This window comes from Scophthalmus maximus, chromosome 11 (assembly GCF_022379125.1).
Source record: "Scophthalmus maximus strain ysfricsl-2021 chromosome 11, ASM2237912v1, whole genome shotgun sequence".
Classification (NCBI taxonomy): domain Eukaryota; kingdom Metazoa; phylum Chordata; class Actinopteri; order Pleuronectiformes; family Scophthalmidae; genus Scophthalmus; species Scophthalmus maximus.
Window position 1 is genome coordinate 18,644,033 of NC_061525.1, and position 22,080 is coordinate 18,666,112.

Consider the following 22,080-nt stretch of genomic DNA (forward strand, 5'->3'; position numbering starts at 1 on the left):
TCAACAAACCAAATTCATGCCTTTGGCCCAGATCCCTCAACTTCCATTTTTAATAAGGTCGAAGAGCGGAGCCCAGACGACCTCTGCTCGGTGGTTAAAGAAAAATATGGCCTGAAATGTTTTCCTTCACTTCACATGTTCAAGTTTACGAGTGCAGTGTAGGTCTTTAAAGGTCCATAGTTAGCACCGCCTGATGGAGACCTGTTTACCCCGTAGGCCTTCACACACACACACACACACACACACACACACACACACACACACTAGCACACTAGCATGTGGTACGTATCACCTCACGCATCACCGTGGTGATGCTCCTATGGAGCACGTCTTCTTCCAGCAGTTCGGCACATGACGCAGCTCAGCTCTCTGCTGTCTGCCTTTCAATTTTGTTGTTGTTTTTATTTATTTAAAAAAAAATTTTTGTACAGTACAATGACAATAGAGGCAATAGATTCTCCTCTATTCTGGTTCATTTTTACAAGTGCGGTGTAGCCAGGTTTGGGTCTTGGAGCATCAAATAGTTGGAAGACACTTTTCGGTTCATAAACCTGTGGGTGGAAGTGGAGATACCAAGCGGTCCCTGCCAGTGGGAAAAACCCAAATCTCAAGTACTTTGTTTACAACGAGTCAGCGTGGCTTAATGCAGATGTGGGAAGTGCATTAAAAGGCGGTTCTTCTGTTGAATGTAGACCAAACACAGGGACACCACAACTTCTCTCCAGATGTCATAACATCCTATCAGGTCACGTTATCTGTTTAAAGTTTCATCTCGGTGCCTCTTCTTTTTGGAAATATTGTTTACGTTTTCAGCGAGGAGAGATATAGTAATATATTTGGGTGTTCGTTTAGACCTCCAAGTGCCTTTTTGGTGAGAAATATTGAACGTGATTCAATGTCGTGTTTAAACCCAATGTTTTCATTTTCTACACAGTAACAATGTGAGATCTGAATATTTGTGCTTCACTTTTACATGCACCGCACCAAACACAGCGAAGCCAAATGCAGTTCATGTCACAGGCCCACACTGGTCGTATCAGTGTGTCATTTTAATGTTTACACTCATTAGCCCACATACGCATGTATCACGTTCCTCAACCATCCGGTCATAATGATTTTTATTTCCAAACTGTGACCCTGCTATTTTTCTTCCATTAATTTTATAACACACTCGCACGCAAACGAGTGAACGAGAGACAAGCGGTGAAAGGAGGAGAGAGAGAAAGAGAGAAAGAGGGGACGGTGGGGTTTATTGAAGCTGGGATCTGAAACACTCATACTTCATGATCAAGAATCACTGGGGGGGTTGTTACAGCGAGATCAGATTTATGTTTCCTTGGGCGTTTTTTTTGTTGCAGCCCTGGTAGTTTCAGAATGTTACCCCCTGCTGCAGCTCACTCCTGATCTGTTTCCACCTCTTTTTTAACAAGCCTGGACCGGCGACTTCTCTCCACTCCCTCTGAAACTTCAGCATAAACACAACACAACATAAATACTACTAACGTACATCAACATCGCACCGACAACAGATGAACTTTTGTCTGCAGAAAGTGAGCTGACGCAATGTTGTTTGGGTGACGTTGATGATGGGGCTGTGATGGGTTGGTTACATGAGTTGGATGGACTGTGCGAGTGCAAGTTTTTTTTCATGCTGCGAGTTTGTTACTGAAGCCTGAAGTTGCAACATGCGGGTTTCGTTTAACTCGTTTTATTAACTTCTCTGTGTTCTGTGGAAGGCAGCCTGTTGGCACATGGTCTTGGCTGTATTTTTATTTTATTACTTCCTTCAAGGAGGTAGTGTTTTCAACCCCTATCTGTTGGTCTGTGGTTTTCTTTGTTTATGAGCAGATGAATCAAAAACTACTGAATTGAATTAGATTGGTGGAAGGATGGGACATGGCCCAAGAAAGAACCCATTCAATTTTGGGTCGGATCCAGAAAAAAAGGGCATCGTCGCGTCGCGTCGCATTGAGTTGTGTTGTGTCGAGAACATTACTTGTTCGACACTTTCACTCATTTCCCAGGGAAAGATGCATTAATCTTGATGAAACAAAAAGGCAGATTTAGGGAACTGTTATTTATGTGTGTGCTTTTTGGTGCAGCTTGATTTAATTTGAAGAGACTCTTGGGCCCTTGGCAGAGTCATGCGCGCTAATGAGTGCCATTCTAGGTTTGTGTTATTTATTTTGTACACATGTATTTCAATTATGAATCTGTCTTTTCATTGTATTGTGTATTTTGTGTGTGTGTGTGTGTGTGTGTGTGTGTGTGTGTGTGTGTGTGTGTGTGTGTGTGTGTGTGTGTGTGTGTGTGTGTGTGTGTGTGTGTGTGTGTGTGTGTGTGTGTGTGTGTGTGTGTGTGTGTGTGTGTGTGTGTGTTGAGTAACAGCAGTGAGAAGGTTTTTTCAGCCTGCTACAGTAAGCCGCAACACAACTTAGTCATTGTCAGATATTATAATATACTGTATATGCCATATTTGGCATTGCTTTGACCCCACAGGGATGTGGAGCCTAGAGTAAAATTTTCTCCTCAAAGAAAAAACCTTATCTTAAGGTAGCACTGAAGTTTGGAAAGAGTCAAAGTCGTCAGTCAAAGTTGCGTCTTTTTTGCCCTCCCCTGCTGCAAAACATCTGTAGGTACTGTACTGTGGTTTTAAAGGCTGCTGGGTGAGGGACCGGAGGGGGGTAGAAATGGGGCTGAGTGTGAAAGGTGACCTTTCCCTTTAGAAACAGGTCAGGGGAACATTTGGAGACTAAGCAGTGATCGTATAGCTGCAGGAGAAACCTGTTATGTTTCACTAACGGGCTTGTAGCAAGATGTGCCACACTGCCACTGTAAACTATGACCATATGTGAGCAGCACAAAACGTGCATGCAAATGGATGCAGAGGATTTCTACATGATTACATATAGTATATGAACATATTTTTATGATGTGTCTTGCATACTTTATACCATAAGCTCAGGAAGTGAACTTTTGCACTCCTCTTCTCTTGAGAATCTGGATCTTCCCTCTTTTAGATGTTGCTCTTTACATTATTTACGGAGACAAGCTTACTGTATTAGCGTCAGATATACTTGTTGCCTTGAAAACCTTCAGTCAACAGGCAACAGACAGTCAAACGTTCATTTTTAAGTCAAATAAACAAAGTAGCCGCCAGATCTTTTGGCAGGTTACAGTCAGATGGTTTGGGACAACATTGAGTTCACACACTACACCAGTGAGTGTACTGTGTACACACTGTACTGCATGTACGTGTACTAACTGAAGTATCTGATTTGAGACACTGCATTTATGTAAATGACAATAGTCAAACTCTTTCTTAATTTTGAAGTGACAACAGCAGTAACACCAGAAAAGAGATATACAGTACTAAAATGTTTAAAATGTTTATTCATAACTCTCCATTCATCCAGTCATGTTATGCAAAATATATTTATGTACAAAATACATTCACGTTCACCTTTACACAAACAAACAAAAGCAATTTACATTATATTACAAGACAACTTAGTTCATAAAAGATTACATTGTGTAAACATTATCCTCAGTTTCTTTAGCATTCTCAGAAAAAAAATCGCGATCTCCAATGACAAATAAAAGTTTTGCTGACTTACTTTATGCAGTATCAAAAAAGAAGACATATATATTACCCTACAATTAAATGAGAACTACTGACAAAAAAAACAACAGCAACAAAGCAGAACTGGAATTATATCATATGCCTGTAAACACTTTGAAGGGTACACATTTGGAAATGTAAGATGCTTTAAACCATTTCACAAATTTCAAGAAAATGATGATAAAAAATTATCATTTTGTTTGAAGTTATTTCTACTCACTATGTGGCCATGCTTGAAGTGTAAGCAAGTACAGCAGTTTTCAGTCGCACAAGTATTTCATAAATCACATGCGTTACATTAAAACACATAATAATTGCATTTGTATGATACTTCTTCTTTCAGTTGTTATGACGATTGATGACAGTCAACTTTTAGCCTCTGATAAATGTATCTCCTCGACTGCAAAAGGAAATAATTTGTTATGTCAATGTTTCCAAGTAAAATACAAAGGGGAAATGGGTTTTGCATTGATATTAACTGCACTTGCACAAAAAATAGAAAGAAGGAAACTGCATTATTACTTAATAAAACAAAAACATGTCATTCTACAATTAAAATATGATCTCTTGTAATTGTTTGTGACCTCTCATTTTGCTCTCCTGCGCGGCTCTGTGGTGATTACTCTGTTTACCCATTCACTTTATCAATAGACTCTTTGTCTTTCTTACAGTCTAATTAAGTCTTTGGTAAATGTTGCTTGCAGCACGTTTCCTGCACCACTGCACGTTTTATAAACTGATTTCACGTGTGTGTGTGTGTGTGTGTGTGTGTGTGTGTGTGTGTGTGTGTGTCCGAGTGTGTGCGTGTGTGTGTGTGTATGTGTATGTGTGTTATGGCCTCGGTTCAAAAGGTTATGTTACAAAAATAAACTTCAGTCTCTCACAGCATTCACTTCCTCTCATTCGAACACGTCCAGTAGAGTTCATTGCAGCGTCAATGTGTTTCATATGAATAATGATGATGAAGATGATGAATAAAACTTGATAACAACATACTATTTCAGACATTTAACTATAGGGAAGGGTATAAGTTTGATTATAGCACATGTGAGATGCTCTCTTCAATTCTAGCATGAAAAACCGTACTATGATGTTGCTGATATGAAGATGACGAGGATGACCATGGTCATTTTGATGGTGATGAAGATCTCAAAGAGTCGGTTAGTAGATGAACTGAGCGCCTCCGTGAGGCACCATCTCCGTCATGCCCCACGCCACCATGTTTCCTCTCTGCTCACAGCCCTGACCTTTCAGCGAAGCCAGCTGGGAAATCTGCTCCTCTGACAGCACCCTGTCCCACATATTCACTCCTGTCATCTTCCCGGCGAACGCCAGCTTGGGATCGAACCCTCCCTCAAAACCTTCCAGGCCGCTCCCGCTGCTTGGAGACTGAGGGCAGCAGCCATTCCTTTCCTGCCCCAGCTGGAGGGAGCCCCCGGCTGGTATGAGGTGTCCCTCAGCCACTCCGGGTGTGGAGGCCACCTTTTTCCCATCTGCCCACAGGGTTGCCAGACCCTGCTGGGAGGACCAAGCCCCACACAAGTGGATCCACTCTCCAGGTTTCACCACGCCCCGTGCCTCCACCAGATGAGCCTCTCCTCCGATGGTGAAGAGCGCAGAGTTTTGGCCGAGCAGCAGCTGGATCTCATATGGGTTGCGACGGTTTCCGTAGGAGAAGAGCACAGTTTTGTTGGAGACGGTGGTCGGCTTCAACCACATGCAGATGGTGAAGGAGGAGATGGAGAGAGGGACTTCTGGTATGACGGAGGTGTAGATTCGTCGGGATCGCATTGGGAAGAGGAGGGCCATATCACAGCCTATGCAACAAGAAGACGTGATGATGTTAATTGTCACTGAATAAAAGTGTCTTTTCAAATGCCGCTACAGGTCAACTTTTATGAATATGCTGAAAGTCATGACAATATTTAAGTAGGAGCAAATTTGACAAGGGCCAAACTACAGTTTACACTAGTAGGTAACTAAGCATGTCTTTTTAGGAATATGGGTCACACTCAGGGCTCATAATTTGAATAAGGTTACGTGTATCAATGAATTGTTGATTAATAATTCACCCCTGTCCTAATGCAGATGTCTACATTTATGTAAATGGCATTGAAAGAACAATCTCAATAACTTAGGCTGAAAAAACCCCCAACAACTAATCATATTGTTTTAAATCTTGAGTAAGTTAAATAAGTTAATTAAGTAAGTCAAGTTATTCAACTGGAGAAAGCTTTGTTGTGCAGTTGTGTAGATGTTATTTCCATTAGCTTTACTGAAAAGGAAGATATAGCTGGCTGTCATCAACATAGCAATATGATACGGCATGAAAAAGAGAAATCTAATGGGCCGGAAATTGAACCTTGTGGGACTCCACATAAAATGATGGTTGCGGATGAAGCTCAATTTCCAGTGGGTATAGGTTTAACACAACAGCTCAATATGAAGAAAATATCTTAAGTATTTAAAGTATCTAAAGTTGCAACTAGTTCAATTTAGTTATACTCTCATATTTACTTGTAGCAGTTACTGGTCTCCTACAGCGTTGGTAGAAATTTGGAAATGTGATCTACCGGCAAAGGCTTGTCCAGCTGCAGTGTATAACACACATACACACACTGGTAAAATGAGAGCGACTGTCAAAGTTCAGTTCACGGTCATTTTTTTTTCCTGCCCCTCCAACAAACACACTTCCCTCTCTGGGTCGTCTGGTTCATTGGTTCGTTCGGCTTCGTTTTAGTCTTCAAACGTGGTTTGTGCAGCTAAAGTTCTGTTGCAGGTATAGTAAACATCCCAACCTGTATCCTTAATTTTGCATTTATTTTGATTCTCCATTACTGTCTCTCTCCCTCGCATTTCCTCAGTTGTACTCTTCACCCCCCCCCCCCCCCCCCCCCCCCTTTCAAGTTAGCAGAAACGCTCCCTACCTACTAAAACAGGAGAACCCAAATATTGATGTTACATTTCACTCAGGTTGCTGCCACTCAGACAAAAATAGGGAAAAACACATTTTGAACATTCACATTTGTGTGTGTGTGTGTGTGTGTGTGTGTGTGTGTGTGCGCGTGCGTGTGTGTGTGCGCCCATGATGGTTTCCATCTGGTTCTAGTTTCCCAGGGTGCTTTGGTGTGGTTTTTGCGGCAGCAGGCATGATTACACCTATGTCTGCTCTGTGTGTATAGGCCAGACTTACATTTCTGGACTGTAAATGTGTGCGTTCACGTGGATGCAGTTGTGTGAGTGTGCGCATGTGTGTGAGATGAGTAATGTGTTTTTGCCCGTTTTTATTTGATCATCTCGAGGAAATGAAGTTGTGCGACTGACGTGAGCGGTACCTTTGTAGGACTTAACTTGCTCCAGGTTTACTCACATTTAGTCACTTAATCACTAACGTTGGTCATCAGTGTTAATCTCAGTAGTTGCTCTGCTAACTCAAAACAATTGCCCTAGTATCCTACTGTAGTCCAGTAGGAGTGATGTCCAAAGACCAAGTTTGTGTATTATCTTTTTTTAGATGGTCTGAGTTGAAAGTTTAATCCAGTTTTTCTGTTGTTTTTCTTCAGTGAAGACTCTTGAAAAAGTGGGTGTAAGTGTTGTAAGAGCCAATATACCAGCGTTATACATCTGACCCTTCACCGGCCTTCTTCTTGTTTGTCCTGACCGTACTGACTGAGTGATGTGAAAAGAATAGGTTGCTACTTGAGGAGGACAAAACGCCGGGAGACAGACAGAGGAAGTGGAAAAGGTATTTAGGACGAACACACGCCGGATGATTAGTTGTTTGGAAGCCAGGGCTGACAGGGGGGGGGGTCTCATTCTTTTACTTCAAGCGTGACCTGAATGTGTCAGCACAGGAAGAAAAAAAACCTGGAGGGGTAAGGTTGTTTGGGTGGCACTGCTGAGAAAGGTGAAGAGAAGAGGTGAAAACAAAAGAGAGAAAGGTGAAGAGAAATACAAAGATACAGAAAGCAACAGGTAAAGACAGACACAAATTGCTGATGGCAAGACGGATTTCTTTACCTGCGGGTAGGTATCTTTGCCTCAATGACCCCACCACCTCCTCCAGCTCCTCCCTCGTCTGTTGCAGCGCAGCCAGCACTCCATCCAGGGCCACCTCATGCGATGTGACCGCCTGCTCCAGGTGCCCGGCACCTCCACTCTCTGCGATCTGGAATCCCGTCTTGGTATTCCTGCCCATTCCGGCTCCAGCGCTGCTGAAGCAGCCGGTCTCCAGCTTGGTGAGTCGGGAAGATTGTGTCCGCGCCGCAGAGAGGAGCTGTTGCAGCATCGGCTCCAGGTTGTCGGAATTCTCTACAGAATTCCCGGCAGCGGCAGACGTCTGACCTCCTATTTTGAGGCGCTCAAGGGTTTCCCTTATGCGAAACTCGAGTTGCGAGGCCATCCTTCTTCCCACTGTCTCCACTGCCATCCCACAGGAGCCACCGTACTGGGCAACAGACCTGACCCAATAGACCAATGTGGGAACACGTGATGAATACTCTTTTACTATTATGAACCTTCTATAGTCCAAATGATTAATCAATCGATCAAGAAAATAAGTGATACATGATTCGATAGTTTTCCTCTCATTGCCCTTGTCCAAACGAACCTGAGCATTTCTCCGCGCAGTGACCCCATCTCCACCTTGACGATTTCATCAGCATACTGAAGCAGCATGTTCTCCCTCATCTGACTGTTCTCCAGCATCGAGAACATTTTGTCCCACTTGGTCAGGTCTGAGGAGCTGCAGGGTGCAGAGCTCGGCGTGGCTGGGGAGTGGAGAATACGGTGGGAAGATGGGGAGAGGGATTCAAGTTAAGATGACCAACAGAAGAGATGAAATCACCGGGGCTTCTGCTGCATGCATCATTTTGGATAGGACAAGGGATAGAACGAAATTGTTCCCATAATACTTTGGGTAGTTGCCAAGGAGTCAGGTAATCGGCTATGGGCTACAACCAGCCAATAGCTTTGACAAAATCATGGGAAAGCAAATGCGGGAATGAGACACACTGTTCCAATTAACTCGCGAGCCTGTTTATACCTGCAAAGTTACTCTAGAGGGGCATTATCACAGGACGGTAGGATTTGTTTTGGCTGCCTGTCCCCGAGGTTCAAAGTGAATGTCCGTGCACTCTGTTCCCTCTGACGCACCACACTCAGAAGCTCAGCGCCGACAGCGGTTTACGACGGATGTTGATGGATATGGGAGTGAGTGGAGTGAAAAGAGAGTCTTAGGAGTACGATTGCAATTGCTTGGGGCCTTTGACCCTTTTTGGTACCGGGGAGGTCTGGCGTCACCTGCCCAAAATTGCCCCTGAAGACTTCGCCATCAGTACTGGTGAAATTTGGCGTGCAGAGTGAAGAGCTTTGAGTGGCCAATGAGACTAGTACAGTGCAGTCCATTCACCATTTGTTGTTCCTTTTTTGTAAGGAATCCATCTCATCCAATTGACTTCACGGCGGCTGACATGAATGAGCTTCAACCGTGACGTGAATGAGCCTCTAACTTCTTCGCTGCATGTGTGTTCATTTTGCATGAAATTAGAACCAAAAACATGGTGATTTGCTGTTATAAAAGCAGGATTTCCGCAGTGCACGGCATTTCAGTCACTATCTCATCTTTGTTCCGTTGTCTGACGACCGCAAGAGAAAAAAACATGTAAATGAGAACAGCTTGATTGGGTGATTCGCACGTATTAAAATACTGTGTATGAGAGCACAGAGAGTCGGAGAGGAGCTACTTCTCATTGAAAACAGTTGTCTACAACAGTTTTCAGCCACATTCCGAATTTTTGCCCATTAACAAACACAGTCCAGCCGTCCTCCATGGGTTTTTGACCTCGTCTTGTTTTAGCCTGTCGCTGTCCTTAACGTGAACTGTGTCATGGCCTCTCTCATGTTGCCCTCATTAATTTAAATTCCACTCACAGATTTCTGAGATTTTGAACAATGATCTGTGTCGTCCCCCGGGCTTTTGACCTCTGTCTTATCTTCAGCAGTCACCTGCGCACGCACGCGCACACACACACACACACACACACATACACACACACACATACACACACACACACACACACACACACACACACACACACACAAACACGTACTTAACTCGCATGATATGTCTGTGTTTCTTTGTCCCTCTTGCTCCCGCGTTTTCTTGCTTTGGCAGCAACACAAACAATCTAATGCAGGAACTCGTGTGCTTGCATTTTTCCCTTTTGTCAGTCATCTGTCTGAGCCGCTCTCATTTTTGCCTTCGATCCCGTTTACTCACAGCAGAGATTAAGCCCAGAGCGCAGGCTCTTGCCTGTCAACTTGCAGATTTAAAACTACCAACAAATGCAGCCTTTGAGGGGGGCGGCAAAAGCCTCCTCGCACCTTCTCTTCGGGTACACGCTTGAACACATCCATCCCTCGCACACCCACGCCCCTCACATACACACCGTGCCGTCTAAGCACGTAGAGAAACCGCGACGCTTTCCAGAACGATAATGATAACGTGCTCCTGCGTTTTGGCGACCAGTCACTCGTGCTGTAATAAGTATCGGCCCTCTGCTTTTCTGGCCTCAGCATGTTCTTTGATGCAGCTCGTCGGCCTCGCACACAAACTCTGCCTCTGCCAACGGACTGTGCTGTGGCATTGTTGTCTGCTCTCTCTGTCTCTCTCTGTATTTAACAGCTGCCGCTCGGTGCACACGAACCTTCTCTGACCAGCCGCTTGTCAGAACTATCTTAAATATCAGTCTCTAAATCGATAAACCGATTTACTTTAAGACCCACTAACCCTCCCACTGTCGTTTTCCTTCTTGTTTTTCGGCAAACAGCAAAGTGTAAACTGTCCATAGATTCCCACGTGTTCCTCTCCGTCGTCTTCTGTTGATATGATCATTCAGTCATAGAAGAATAACACTACACATCTTTATCATTTATAAAGAGTCTGCTCATCATTTTGGGGACGGATGCCTAAAGGTTCTGCCCCCCGCTGCTCTCCTGCCCCAGCATTTCCACTGTACATACGTATGAGCACAGGAATCAAATGTCCATATCTCACCCCTCACCTCTCGCACAAAAGCATTCATGAATCACATGATAACTGATTTCACACACACACACACACACACATCTGGATTTTAATTGAATTACGGCCACGGCCATCTATGGATCTTAATCGGATAAACGCTTTAGTTCAAGCACACACAGACACACACACACACACACACACACACACACAAACACACACCTGCATAGTTTGATACTTACGTTGTGGTGTTTCTCCCTCTGTGATTTCATTGTAGTAGGTGTCCGCGTAGTTGACCTCGATATCATCCTCGTACGCGAGAAGCAGACACGCGCACACTGACAGCACACACACTGCCTGGGGCAGCCTCCACTGAAACATGCTGCTGCTGCTGCTGCTGCTGCTGATGATGATGATGATGATCAAGTGTGTTTGAGAGAGAAATCAGTGTATGTCTGGTGAGTTTTAGGTTCGCTCCTTGGCCCAGCTGCTTTCTATGTGTGTGTGTGTGTGTGTGTGTGTGTGTGTGTGTGTGTTGTGAGAGGAAGTGGCAGTCAGGTTGGCTGTGTGTGTTTTTGTCTCTGCTGCTTCTCTCTGTCCGTCTCACTTTCTACAGCGCTGCAGGTCCACCACCCTCTTTTTCAACCCTCACTCTCTCATACAGTATTTGTCCCTCCTCCCTAATGACACCCCACCTCTCTCTCTCTCTCTCTCTCTCTTTCACTTTTCTCGTTAAATGCTGAGCAATCCTTTGGCAGGAAGCCCAGCCGTGCACAGTAGGGGGCTCTACACACACACACACACACACACACACACACACACACACACACACACACATTTGTTGTGTAATTTGCATTACTTTACAGTACTTATAAGAACTTTCCATTTAAATAACAGTGTTTATCCATAATGCCTTAACCGGCAGAACTTAATCCTCAGCCCTGCATACTTATGCTTAAAGTATAACTCTTTTACTTTTATTACAGTTTAGGTTCTACTTCCATAGTTTTGTACATCATGGGTTATTAGTTATGAGCTCACATCTGATCTGGGAACAAGACAACATCAGTACAGCAAAGTCTGAAAAGAGTGAGAAACATGAGACAGTTTGTGTCCGATTATCTAAACCACTTAATTCAAGGTAAATCCAAAAGTGAATGTTCTCACCTGAACCTAAGTTAAACCAACTTCGAAACTCCCCTTAACCCATCTGTTTCACATAATGATACATTCAAACACACACAGAGAATGAAGAAAGTGTCAAAACACTTTATGTAAATGCAGAAGAAGCGCCTGATCTCCGTCCTGCGAGCGAGGCGGTGAGTAATGCGTCGTTGGAGGTAGCCTGTGTGTCGTAATCGGATACAATTGCAGCTCCTGCGACTCACGGAGAAAGAGGAGGGAAAGAGGTAATGGAAGGGGGAGGAAGCAAAGAACACAAACATGCCCCATGCAGAGACTGTGTGTGTGTGTGTGTGTGTGTGTGTGTGTGTGTGTGTGTGTGTGTGTGTGTGTGTGTGTGTGTGTGTGTGTGTGTGTGTGTGTGTGTGTGTGTGTGTGTGTGTGTGTGTGTGTGTGTGTGTGTGTGTGTGTGTGTGTGTGTGTGGGTGGGTGGGTGGGTGGGTGGGTGGGTGGGTGAGGGAATTTTGAATGGAACCCAGACATCAGAGGTTACTAAATGGGTTTATTGTTCTCCTTCTTTGCCCTGTTTATTTATTTATTTGTCAGCCACGCAGTGTGTGTGTGTGTTTGTGTGTGTGTGTGTGCATATCAATTTGTAGTTACACCGTCTGTGCATCTGTAAAATGGGAGTGTAAATTGCCTATATTCTTGCGTGTATGCTTTTGTGTGTACTTTCAAGGGAATGGAAATAATGACTTCCTCATGGGATTTTGGGACCCCGCCCCCCCCTCTCACCCACAGCCTCCCCCCTCCCTCCATCTTTGTCTGCCTGTGTCTCTCTTTCATTGTCTTGTTCCTCTTTCTCAAATACCCACTGACTGAACACACACTTGTCCGCTTGTTATCTGGAAGGAACAACCTTTCCCTTCTGAGGGCTGCGTCACTGAGCTCACTCATCACCTCAACTCCTGTTTATTCTGCTGCGATTCCATCAAAGCTTTTGAATTGAACACCTTCATTTTGCATGATTTCACTTTCACATGCATCCGTCCGCTTGGAGCAAATGATTGATGTGTTTTATGTTTCTTCAGCTGGTGCAGTGATTTGATTTCATACGAAAGGGAATTGGGTAGTCAGCATTAATATCCACGACTAACAGTCACTGACCAGGCAAAGGAAAACATACCACCAGTAAGAAAAAAGAAAAAAAGATTATCATTTAAATATCTCACTTCCAATGATTTAAAAAATGTACACAGGGAACAAGAGTAATGCATGAAAGCAGGAAAACAACAAAAGAAATGTATTTTAATATCAGTGAGACTAAAGAACAAAGGAAAAGTATTAAAGGAAAATAAATCTGAACATAAATTTACAATATAAAGTGAGATCAACCTCACTACATAAAAATTAAAAACAAAAACTGATAATGCACTTTAAGTCATTATCTCTTACGTCATCATTTGACCTTTTTTAACAACTTGATGTACAAGTGGACCGCAGGGCGTGTCAGTCCACCGTGACATCACTGTTGCTTGTGGTTACTGGTACAACCATAGACTGTGGATATGAAAATGGATGTAGATTCTTTCTCATAACGTCAGTAAATATTCTCCTGAGGTGTTTATGGTCTCACTCTTCAGTTTCGAGTCTTCTTCAATACAGCATGAGGCTTGTTTTCTAAACGATGGTTTCATTTAGAGCCTATAACTAACTGCAATATTTATATTTTATAATTTTTAATATTCCATGTGCAACTATTGCTTCTGCTCTGTATAAAGTACCTTTGTTTTTTTTAATTTAATGTTATTTTTTTGTTAAATTTTGTACATACTAACCCTTTTTTGTAAATTTCTTATATATTCTTCTGTCCACTTTGCTGCTGTAATGCCCGAATTTCCCCATTGTGGGACGAATAAAGGTATATCTTATCTGATCTTACCTTAACTTATCTAATAGAAGATAAAGGACAGTTTGCATTGGGGCATGGATACTGTGTAATTGACAGCTAGCACTGTCCAATGGGTGCACGTCGCAGGTGTCGGTGGCCGTGCAGTGTGCTCAAGCTCCCAGGCTTCAACACGGCAGTCCACAAACGAAGGGTGACGTCACGGTGGGTGGTCCCTTGAGCACAAATGAATTTGAAACCTTCAACCACAGAGCGCCGTGTTCTACTTGCTCTCATTTCACAACGGTCACATTGTGTATTTTTACCCACTTGTTCCTGCTGTGAACGGCGAAGACGTGGCCTGAGCACAATGCCAGCCATTCTCTGCTTAGTACACAGTGTTGACAGTTGTGAAAACATGGAACAGAAATGACAGCTCATAACTCAAAATCACAGAAACGGGGTAGCGAAAACCTGATAAAAGCGTGGGCTACGCTCTTTTCAATTGATAGCACATTGAAATCCTTCCCGTCCTTGCTGGAAATTTGGCAACAAAATTCGTGAGAGATTTTCTTTTTCATCCAAAGAAAACAAACTTTTTTTTATAATTGTTACCATAGTTTGACTCTGTATGACTCAGACAAAAACAAATATGTTTTATGTTTGTCAACGAAAAGGCTGAATATAATATTTGTTTTTCAATACGAGTGTGTGTGTGTGTGTGTGTGTGTGTGTGTGTGTGTGTGTGTGTGTGTGTGTGTGTGTGTGTGTGTGTGTGTGTGTGTGTGTGTGTGTGTGTGTGTGTGTGTGTGTGTGTGTGTGTGTGTGTGTGTGTGTGTGTGTGTGTGTGTGGTGTAAATGTTTCCACGTTATTCTCTTTCGGCTGCCACCTGAGATTGGCACCGAGCCAGCTGGAGACACATCATACATGTTCACCTGACAGAGCAGCAGAGAAATCACTTCAGTGTGTGTGTGTGTGTGTGAATGTACAGTACAGTGCAGCACATTCACATTTGCGTCTTGTACACGCTTTTCTTGCACAAGTGTATCACGAGTTCAGATGTGGGACTCCAAACCTCAACGTATCAGAGATTCGATCGACAGGAAAAGTCAATGTCAGGTGCTTTGAGCTTGTGGCGAGAACTTCTCATTGCGCCACACGCAAAGGGAAAAACGACACAGAGAAACTAATGACGACGGACGACGGGAAAGAGGTTAAGAGAAGTCCGATTTATTCATGTAGAACATCGAAAACAGCAGGAGTTGAGCCAAAGTGCCTCACAAACATGGCGAGTAGCAGGACACCGGGCGTCGTCAAACTAATTGAGCCTCAGTTTGAGAAAAGCCGTACTCATACGATCCTCCACCTGAAAAGGATCAGCCTCAAGATTGTCGGCCGCAGAAGAAAAGGACTTGGACTGTTCTATAGTGTCATAGTGGGGAACGGATTGACATTGTCAGTGGAGGTGCGGCGAGAAGTCTCGCGCAGGAGGTCGGGCCTGGCATGAACAGTCGGCTGCGCGAGCCATTTGACCCCAGCAAAGGAGAACCAGAGTTTGCATCCTGTCTCCCTTCTTGCGAGCATGAATGTGACCCTTCCCTAAACCCGACCAAGAGGTTAAAACATACCGTCAGCATTGCGCCATCAGTTTGGAAATCTGCTCAGAAGTGGGGGTTTTTTTTGACTAAAGTGACCCACTTTATTGTTTGAGTACGACAATGATTTCTTGACACCGAGGGGACTATCTGATATCAAGCTCGCTGATGTGTCCGCCGTTCTCCCACTCTGCTGACTCTGGGGTTTGAGCCTCGGCATACTCTGAAAGCGCCTTGCATCTCTTTTTTTTGTCAGGACACCAAGTCAAAAGTGAAAGTCTGAGTGGATAGGGCATTTTGTCTTTCACACAGACAGACTGACGGAGAAGAGAGGAGAGAGAGGGAGGCCTGGAGGGTGAAGTTATCTACCGTAGGCGAAAGGGGAAGGGGGGTCTCTGTATTTTAACTTTGCAGAGGACTTGTCTGCATGCGTGTTGTACGGACATACATCTAAGAAATGCACGGCCGTACATCTGGCTGGCCGTTATGGCGCAGACGGATTTATAGCCTGAATGAAATAGTTTTATGCATGAAGCATTTTGTGTCACGTGTACACGTGTTTTGAAAGTCATGGCGAGTCGCTCTTTGCACTGTGGTAACTGGATCCCGTCCAGAGAGCCGGGAAGTCATGAGTCGTATGTGTCTGAATTCTTTGAATGATTCTACTGCTGCGCCGGGTGGGGTGTGTGTGTGTGTGTGTGTCTCTGCACAGAATCCCAGAGACATGGTCTTTTCTCCTCGCCCATGTGAGGGTTACTCGAGCTGCGTGATATGACTCGAGGGACACTAAATGAAAAGTGCTGGAAGCTACAGAAAACAGGTTTAAGTCGTAAAGCTCTTTAAAAAAAAAAAGAAAAATCTTTTCTGCTGATCTCCGCAGATTTGTGCTGTACAATAACCTCCCTGACGTAAGAGATCACTGTCTTAGTTCCTTTTGGCAGGCTGAGTATATATTGTCCAATATGAATGAAATGGTCCAGTCTTTGTCCAGAAATGCACTTGATTCCTTGACGAAATGATTGTTACATTAATTCAGCAGGAACATAATCATGATTAAACAATGAATAACTCCATTGGTATAAACAAATGGGGATTTAACCATAGACTGTATATAAAAATGGACATAGACGACTTGCCTGGAGCCTGTACTCTCTGGAACAACCAGCAGAGGGCGACTCCACTGGTTGCAAAAAGAGTTCCAATTGCTAGTTTTAAGTCCTCTTCGTGGCAGCATGATGTTAATTTTGTAAATTGCGTGGATGCAGCGTGATTGACAGCTACTACCATCCAATCGGTGCATGGTTGTGGGTGAAGGTGTTTCTCTTAGAATTCTAAAGATGGCGGACAATTGACATAGCATTCCACTGTTGCATGGTTTCATACTCATATTAATGCTGCGTTTAACTTCAATCGGGTCAGAGTTTAGGATTAGGGTTAGGGTTGATTTTTGTTGCCTATCAAAATTAAGAATATTGGTTTCAAAAACAAATAATCACTAAATCTTTACAATGTCAATGCATGTGCGTCTTTAATGCAGATGTCGGATTGATTTAGATGTGCCAGTCCCTGTTAGTGATTCCTTACGTTTCTGGTTTTGTCATTGCTTTGGATTGTAATGGCTTTTAAAAACTTTTTTTACCACATCTACAGCCCATGGACTGAAAAATCATATTTCCCATGACGATTGTTTTATTGCCTCCTAGAGTACTTCACAATTGAATGTAGTAGGGAAAAGAAGAATATGACTTAACGATATCCAAACGCTGTATGAAAGTGATTTTTATTCAAAGTTACCTCTCTCTGCAGAATTCTTTTAAACTCCGGAGTCTAACGTGACATTTGGAAAAACCGCAGACTAAAAGAAAGCCATCATGTCCTCGTCTGCCTCTTCACATAGAGTCAACAATAGTTTGACAGATCAGTTAGCAATTTTTTTTTTTTTTCCTTCGAAAATGTCTGGGCAGCCTTTCAAAAATGTAGGATCAAAGGTCATTACAGGATATTTAACGGAGATTTGTAAATCATGGTGTGGGGTTGTATGCTGGAATGAAGGTATGAAGGTCAAACACACACACACACACACACACACACACACACTCACACACGCAGAAGAAGCTGGAGGCAGATACAGTGGGAGTAAATAAGGCCATTTTATAAGAAGCCTATGATCAATTAGAAATGCACAGGTAATTTCTTTTTCATAATTTTGATAATAACACTCTTTTTCAAACACATGGATTATATTACTGGGCTTGAGTAGAGATTTTTGCTCGTGTTATTGTATCAGCAAATCCCATTTTAGTCGCGTCCGACGGGGCGTCATCACAGCACAGCGAGCCGCTTGCGAGACAGACAATCACTGTGATTGATAGGCCGCAACTGGGACGGCCGTGAGTCACCACAGCTGGAGGACTGGTGGCGGCAGTTCAGGTGGAAGTGTAATAGGAAACCCAAATTCATCTATGCGACGACGCTGGGTTGCTTGTGATATAAGTGGTGCCGAATCATCCGAAGGGGTCGAGGGGTTGACCCAGACCATCGCCCGCTGCGTTCTTCCTATGTGTGAAGGCAAACTGGAGAATGTCTGGCAGGCTGGGTCTGAAAACATTCAGGGCTTTGTGTCTGAAAACAGCTGGGCAGATATTCTGGGTACAATATAGTGGTAGCTAAGAACAGGTAAGCTCTTTAAATCCTTGTCAGTGTGTTTCTGTTCAGACTCTCGGCCTCTTCCTGCCTTTTAACATTCCTCTGAACAGACCTGTAAACGCTGCAACCTCGGCTTCATGGTTATTACGAGCTCTCTCTTTCTGTACATCAGCTGTATCCGTCTCCTTTAACGGTGACTCGTTGTGTTAAGTGTCGAGACGTGCAATGTTATACAAGTATAATCTATGATTGAAGGGAAGAGAAAGGGACACAACAAGAACCAGTGACTATCTATCTAAATGTCTGTGTGCGCTCTTCTCCTCTACCTTTAGCACAGTGAGTCCTTTTCCTTGATCCGTGCCAGCAGCCGCCTGTAGTACGCCTTTGAGCTCACAACCTGTGGTTGAGGTGATTTATAGCTGAGGATCACCTGTTGCTTCAAACGATCTCCTAAGGTTTCTGCAGTAAGGCTTCATCAAAAGTGACACACTTTGCACCACGAGGAGCCGAAATAGATGAACTCTCGTTCTGGCCGCTGGCTGTTTGACAAACTGCAGTCAGTACAAAGGCATCTATGCTGTTGTCGGAGTTTTCTGTCTTCACATCGACTGTTGTAATTGGCTCCATCTCTGCGCAGTTAAATTCGGAATGTCTGGCATTGTGGCCCACTGTAGGACACAAAAGCCAATGCTAAAATTGCATTTAGCATTTGAAAACAAGAGGCTTTGTTCAGCAGTGTGAATCATTTAAAGATGTCTCATTCGTTGGTCAAAGGCTGTTGGGTAATGCCGTGGGTTTTGTTGGGCTGTGTGCTGATTTACAAACGCCTTTATTTCCGCTCATGCGTCAGCACTGACTTGCTTTTTTTTCCCTCCATCGGCGTCGCTGCTGGAGGGACATTGACAACAAATGGTGAATGTTTTAGTCCTTTAGCACAGATGTCATATTTTAACTGGGAATCTCGTGTGTGTTTTCAAGAAAGGAATAAATAACAGTGTTAAAGCGAGACCACATACAGCTTAAAGGGAATTTCCAGTTTCATACAACCTCATTTTCACTTGGTAGCAATAAAATGAGTCATGGACATAATAGATGGGAATGTGGCCCGAGACAAGAAAATACAAACTTGTGCAAGTTTCACAAAAGCCGAGTTTGAACAAACTTGACGAGAAGACACCTTTACACCCATGTAAAAAAACATTTGCTTGGCTATAATATAATGTTCATGAATGAAGCCTGCTCTGGTTTCAAGTCCTCAGGTTTCACCACTGTTTCCACATTCATCAGATGCTGCTACACCTAAACCTGGTCTGATTGAGTGAGAAGTATGGGGCTTATTGAAAACATCTCTCCTTCTCTTTCTCTTTCTCTGGCAGGTAACCACATGCTGCTGCGAGTGCTGCCATCGGTTTACCCCAGACAGCCAGACACCATCCACCGTCACCTAGGCGACCTCACTGCAATGATGCCAGAGCTGGAGTCGCCGGAGCAGCAACACCTGATCCGACTCGTTCAAATGGTTGCAGAACAACATCCACTTGTGAGTGTTTGTGCATTTTTTTTCTGTGTAGTTATATGTTTAAAGTTGAAACAAAATGCATTGTGGGTCAATCAAACATTTCACATCCACCGACATCCACGGCTTAAGTTAATTATCCCACCTACATCACTTTCACTTTACCAGGGGTTTCAATAAAAACTTTAATTTGCCATATTTCAAAAAATAAACCTCTTTGTTGGCGCCATTGGAATAACTGTTACAAGAATCCAAAGACTAGCATTGTCTAAAAAGAAAAAACTTTCTACAAGTAGTTAACAATTCAGTTGAACAGAGGAGTCATCTGAAAATAACGCACTATCCAAATAAAGTGTCTTTGGCCATGGCTTGTTTGGCTTCTAGCGTTTTTCTAACATCTCTGCCAACGAGTACAAGCTGAATCAGACTCTTTACCTTTCAGCTTTGTTATTTCCTGCATTGAGCTAAAAGAAAAAACACCCACTGGGAACACAGTTAAACGTGAGCGTTTCTCAATAGGAATTCCCTCAATCCTGCACATTTTCAGGCGGAGCTGCTGAACACGAGGGGGGGGGGAAAGTACCACATAAACACAGTACACGGTGGTAAACACATGGACAGTCTCACTCGCATGTTAACCACTGGAAAAAAAAGAAAAGCAGCCATCTGGAGTTATTCTAATCCTCACCCCCCACACGGACACAAAATATTTCTGTCTGCGTTCGTCACGGCAGTTACCAAATCTCCCCGTGTCCGCAGAGTATGCGCGCTGGAAGTGTTGCGCTGGTGAAAAGATTGAACACGACCTGTATGATCTGTAATGAAACGTCAATGTTGCATAACTTTTTAAAAGTTTTTCAGGGGTCAAACGTTGACTCCCCGAAGAACAGATGCTGTGTGATATTGACACGATTGTTCAGAAGAAGTGACTCATAAAGCGGCAGCAGGGGGGCCCGCACTGATGGGCATTGTTGGTCGGATCCAGTACAGTCCGGTGTGACCAGCACAGATGACAATGAAGGAGGAGCTGTTCATTCACTCAGTTTTTCCACAGGGTCCTACGGTCGAGCTTTTGTTTCGTATTAGTCACCAGCCCCTTCATCTCGGGCCAAGCCCCCTCCTCTCACCTCCAGTCGCCATTAAACACACATCACGCCCCTGTCGGGTCGCGCTGAAGCACAAACAGTGACAGAACTTCTCTCCTGTTCAAATCGGAAAAGTCGTGCCCACCATGCTCTATTTCTATTTGTCCCATTGCAGATGTTAAGCCCTCAGGTGCCTCTGTTGGTTGGTTACCTAGGTGACACGCCTCTGACCGAGGCCCTGCTGGGCGTGCTCGTCGACGTGTCACAGGCCAGCCCTTCGTCGCTCGTCAGCTTCCTGCCAGCGCTGAGGACTGTGGGACAGCAGTGCCCCGCTCTCCTGGGTCATGTGGCCAAAATCCACGGCGCTGTCGGCATCATCAGTGAGGTACAAACACACACACACACACACACACACACACACACACACACACACACACACACTCGCACACAGTCACATCTGCACAAGCTGAAGACGGTTAAGCTAAACAAACAAACTATTATTTACAATTTGTAATTAAAGCAGAATAAGTCAACTCTTTGGGCCTAAACTTGTCATTATGCTGTCAAAACCGATTGCACAGTGGGATGGCGATAGGAAAAAAAACGACGACAGCATATGTTGGTCCCTTAAAGCCTTCTACGGGCCTTTTGCGGGAAAAAATGACGAAAAGATTTACGGCACGAGGGAACTGCGTCACCCATTTCGTAACCAAAGCAAGGGAGAGAATAGCGTTGTCCCGGTGTCTTCCCGCAGTGATGTGACCGTGGCAGACAAGTGGAACAGCCGAATTGGCAAAAAAAGAACTCAACCTCTCGCACGAGAAAAATAATCCAGCTGGCACTGAGTTAGAGCTGCTGCTGATGCCAGTTAACGCAAGGAGCCAGAAGACGAAGGAGGAGCTTCGGTGTACACACTTCTTTCTTCTCCTCCGTTATCTCCAAAGTGATGTGGACCACGTCCTCGGGAGCTCTGAGGAAAAAGTACCTGCATCTACTGCCACGTCTTTACGACAGTGACCAAACAATACTTCCGCCTGGAACTCGAGTGGCATGATAGTTGTCTTTAAGGAATGTGAAGAGACACACCAGTGTCTGTGCCACAGACTGTATGTAAAGACGGACACAGTCACCGGCTCCGAAAATCAAGCCGATGCGTAAGTGCCTGCAGCCTGTGTTCTCTAGAAACACCGGCATATGGTGGCTCACTGGTTGCAAAGAAAAGGTCAGTTTCTATGAAATTCTAGAGAAAATGACTTTACTTCTTTCTCACTTGACTTGTAACGTCAGTAAACGTTTACTATTCGCTTGTTTTTCGTCTGCTTCAATACAGCATGATGTTCACTTTGTGAATTAGTCAGACCCCCCACCCCCAATTCTACGTCCGGTTTCCAAAAACCTCAACATGGCGCTGGTCAAAATGCGAAGCTCAAGGCTTCAAAGCAGCAGTTCATTAACCAGCGGGTGACCTCGCGGTGGGTTGCCACCTGGTCTGAGGGAAATAACTGAAACAAGCCGAGTTTCTTGAAATCGGCTGTCACCCGGTTGGATACATTTTTTGATTCTGCTGCAGATGTTTGTGAA

The 22,080-nt window shown here is 44.1% G+C and overlaps 2 protein-coding genes across 4 annotated transcripts in view; one reads left to right on the plus strand and one right to left on the minus strand.

The window, feature by feature from the left end:
- Positions 1-22,080, plus strand: part of veph1 (ventricular zone expressed PH domain-containing 1) — a 72,372-nt gene that overhangs the window by 12,431 nt on the left and 37,861 nt on the right. For all 3 annotated transcript variants that reach the window (XM_035622969.2, XM_035622970.2, XM_035622971.2), the window contains exons 5-6: positions 19,275-19,438; positions 20,675-20,884. In XM_035622969.2, the coding sequence (XP_035478862.2) occupies positions 19,275-19,438; positions 20,675-20,884 (374 nt within the window). The remainder of the gene's footprint in view (positions 1-19,274; positions 19,439-20,674; positions 20,885-22,080) is intronic.
- ptx3a (pentraxin 3, long a) lies at positions 3,374-11,283 on the minus strand. Its single transcript, XM_035622972.2, has 4 exons — positions 10,889-11,283; positions 8,232-8,391; positions 7,643-8,082; positions 3,374-5,439 (listed from the first exon to the last, which is right to left on the minus strand). Exons 1-4 carry the CDS (start codon positions 11,025-11,027, stop codon positions 4,784-4,786), a joined length of 1,395 nt encoding a protein of 464 aa, XP_035478865.2. The 5' UTR covers positions 11,028-11,283; the 3' UTR covers positions 3,374-4,783.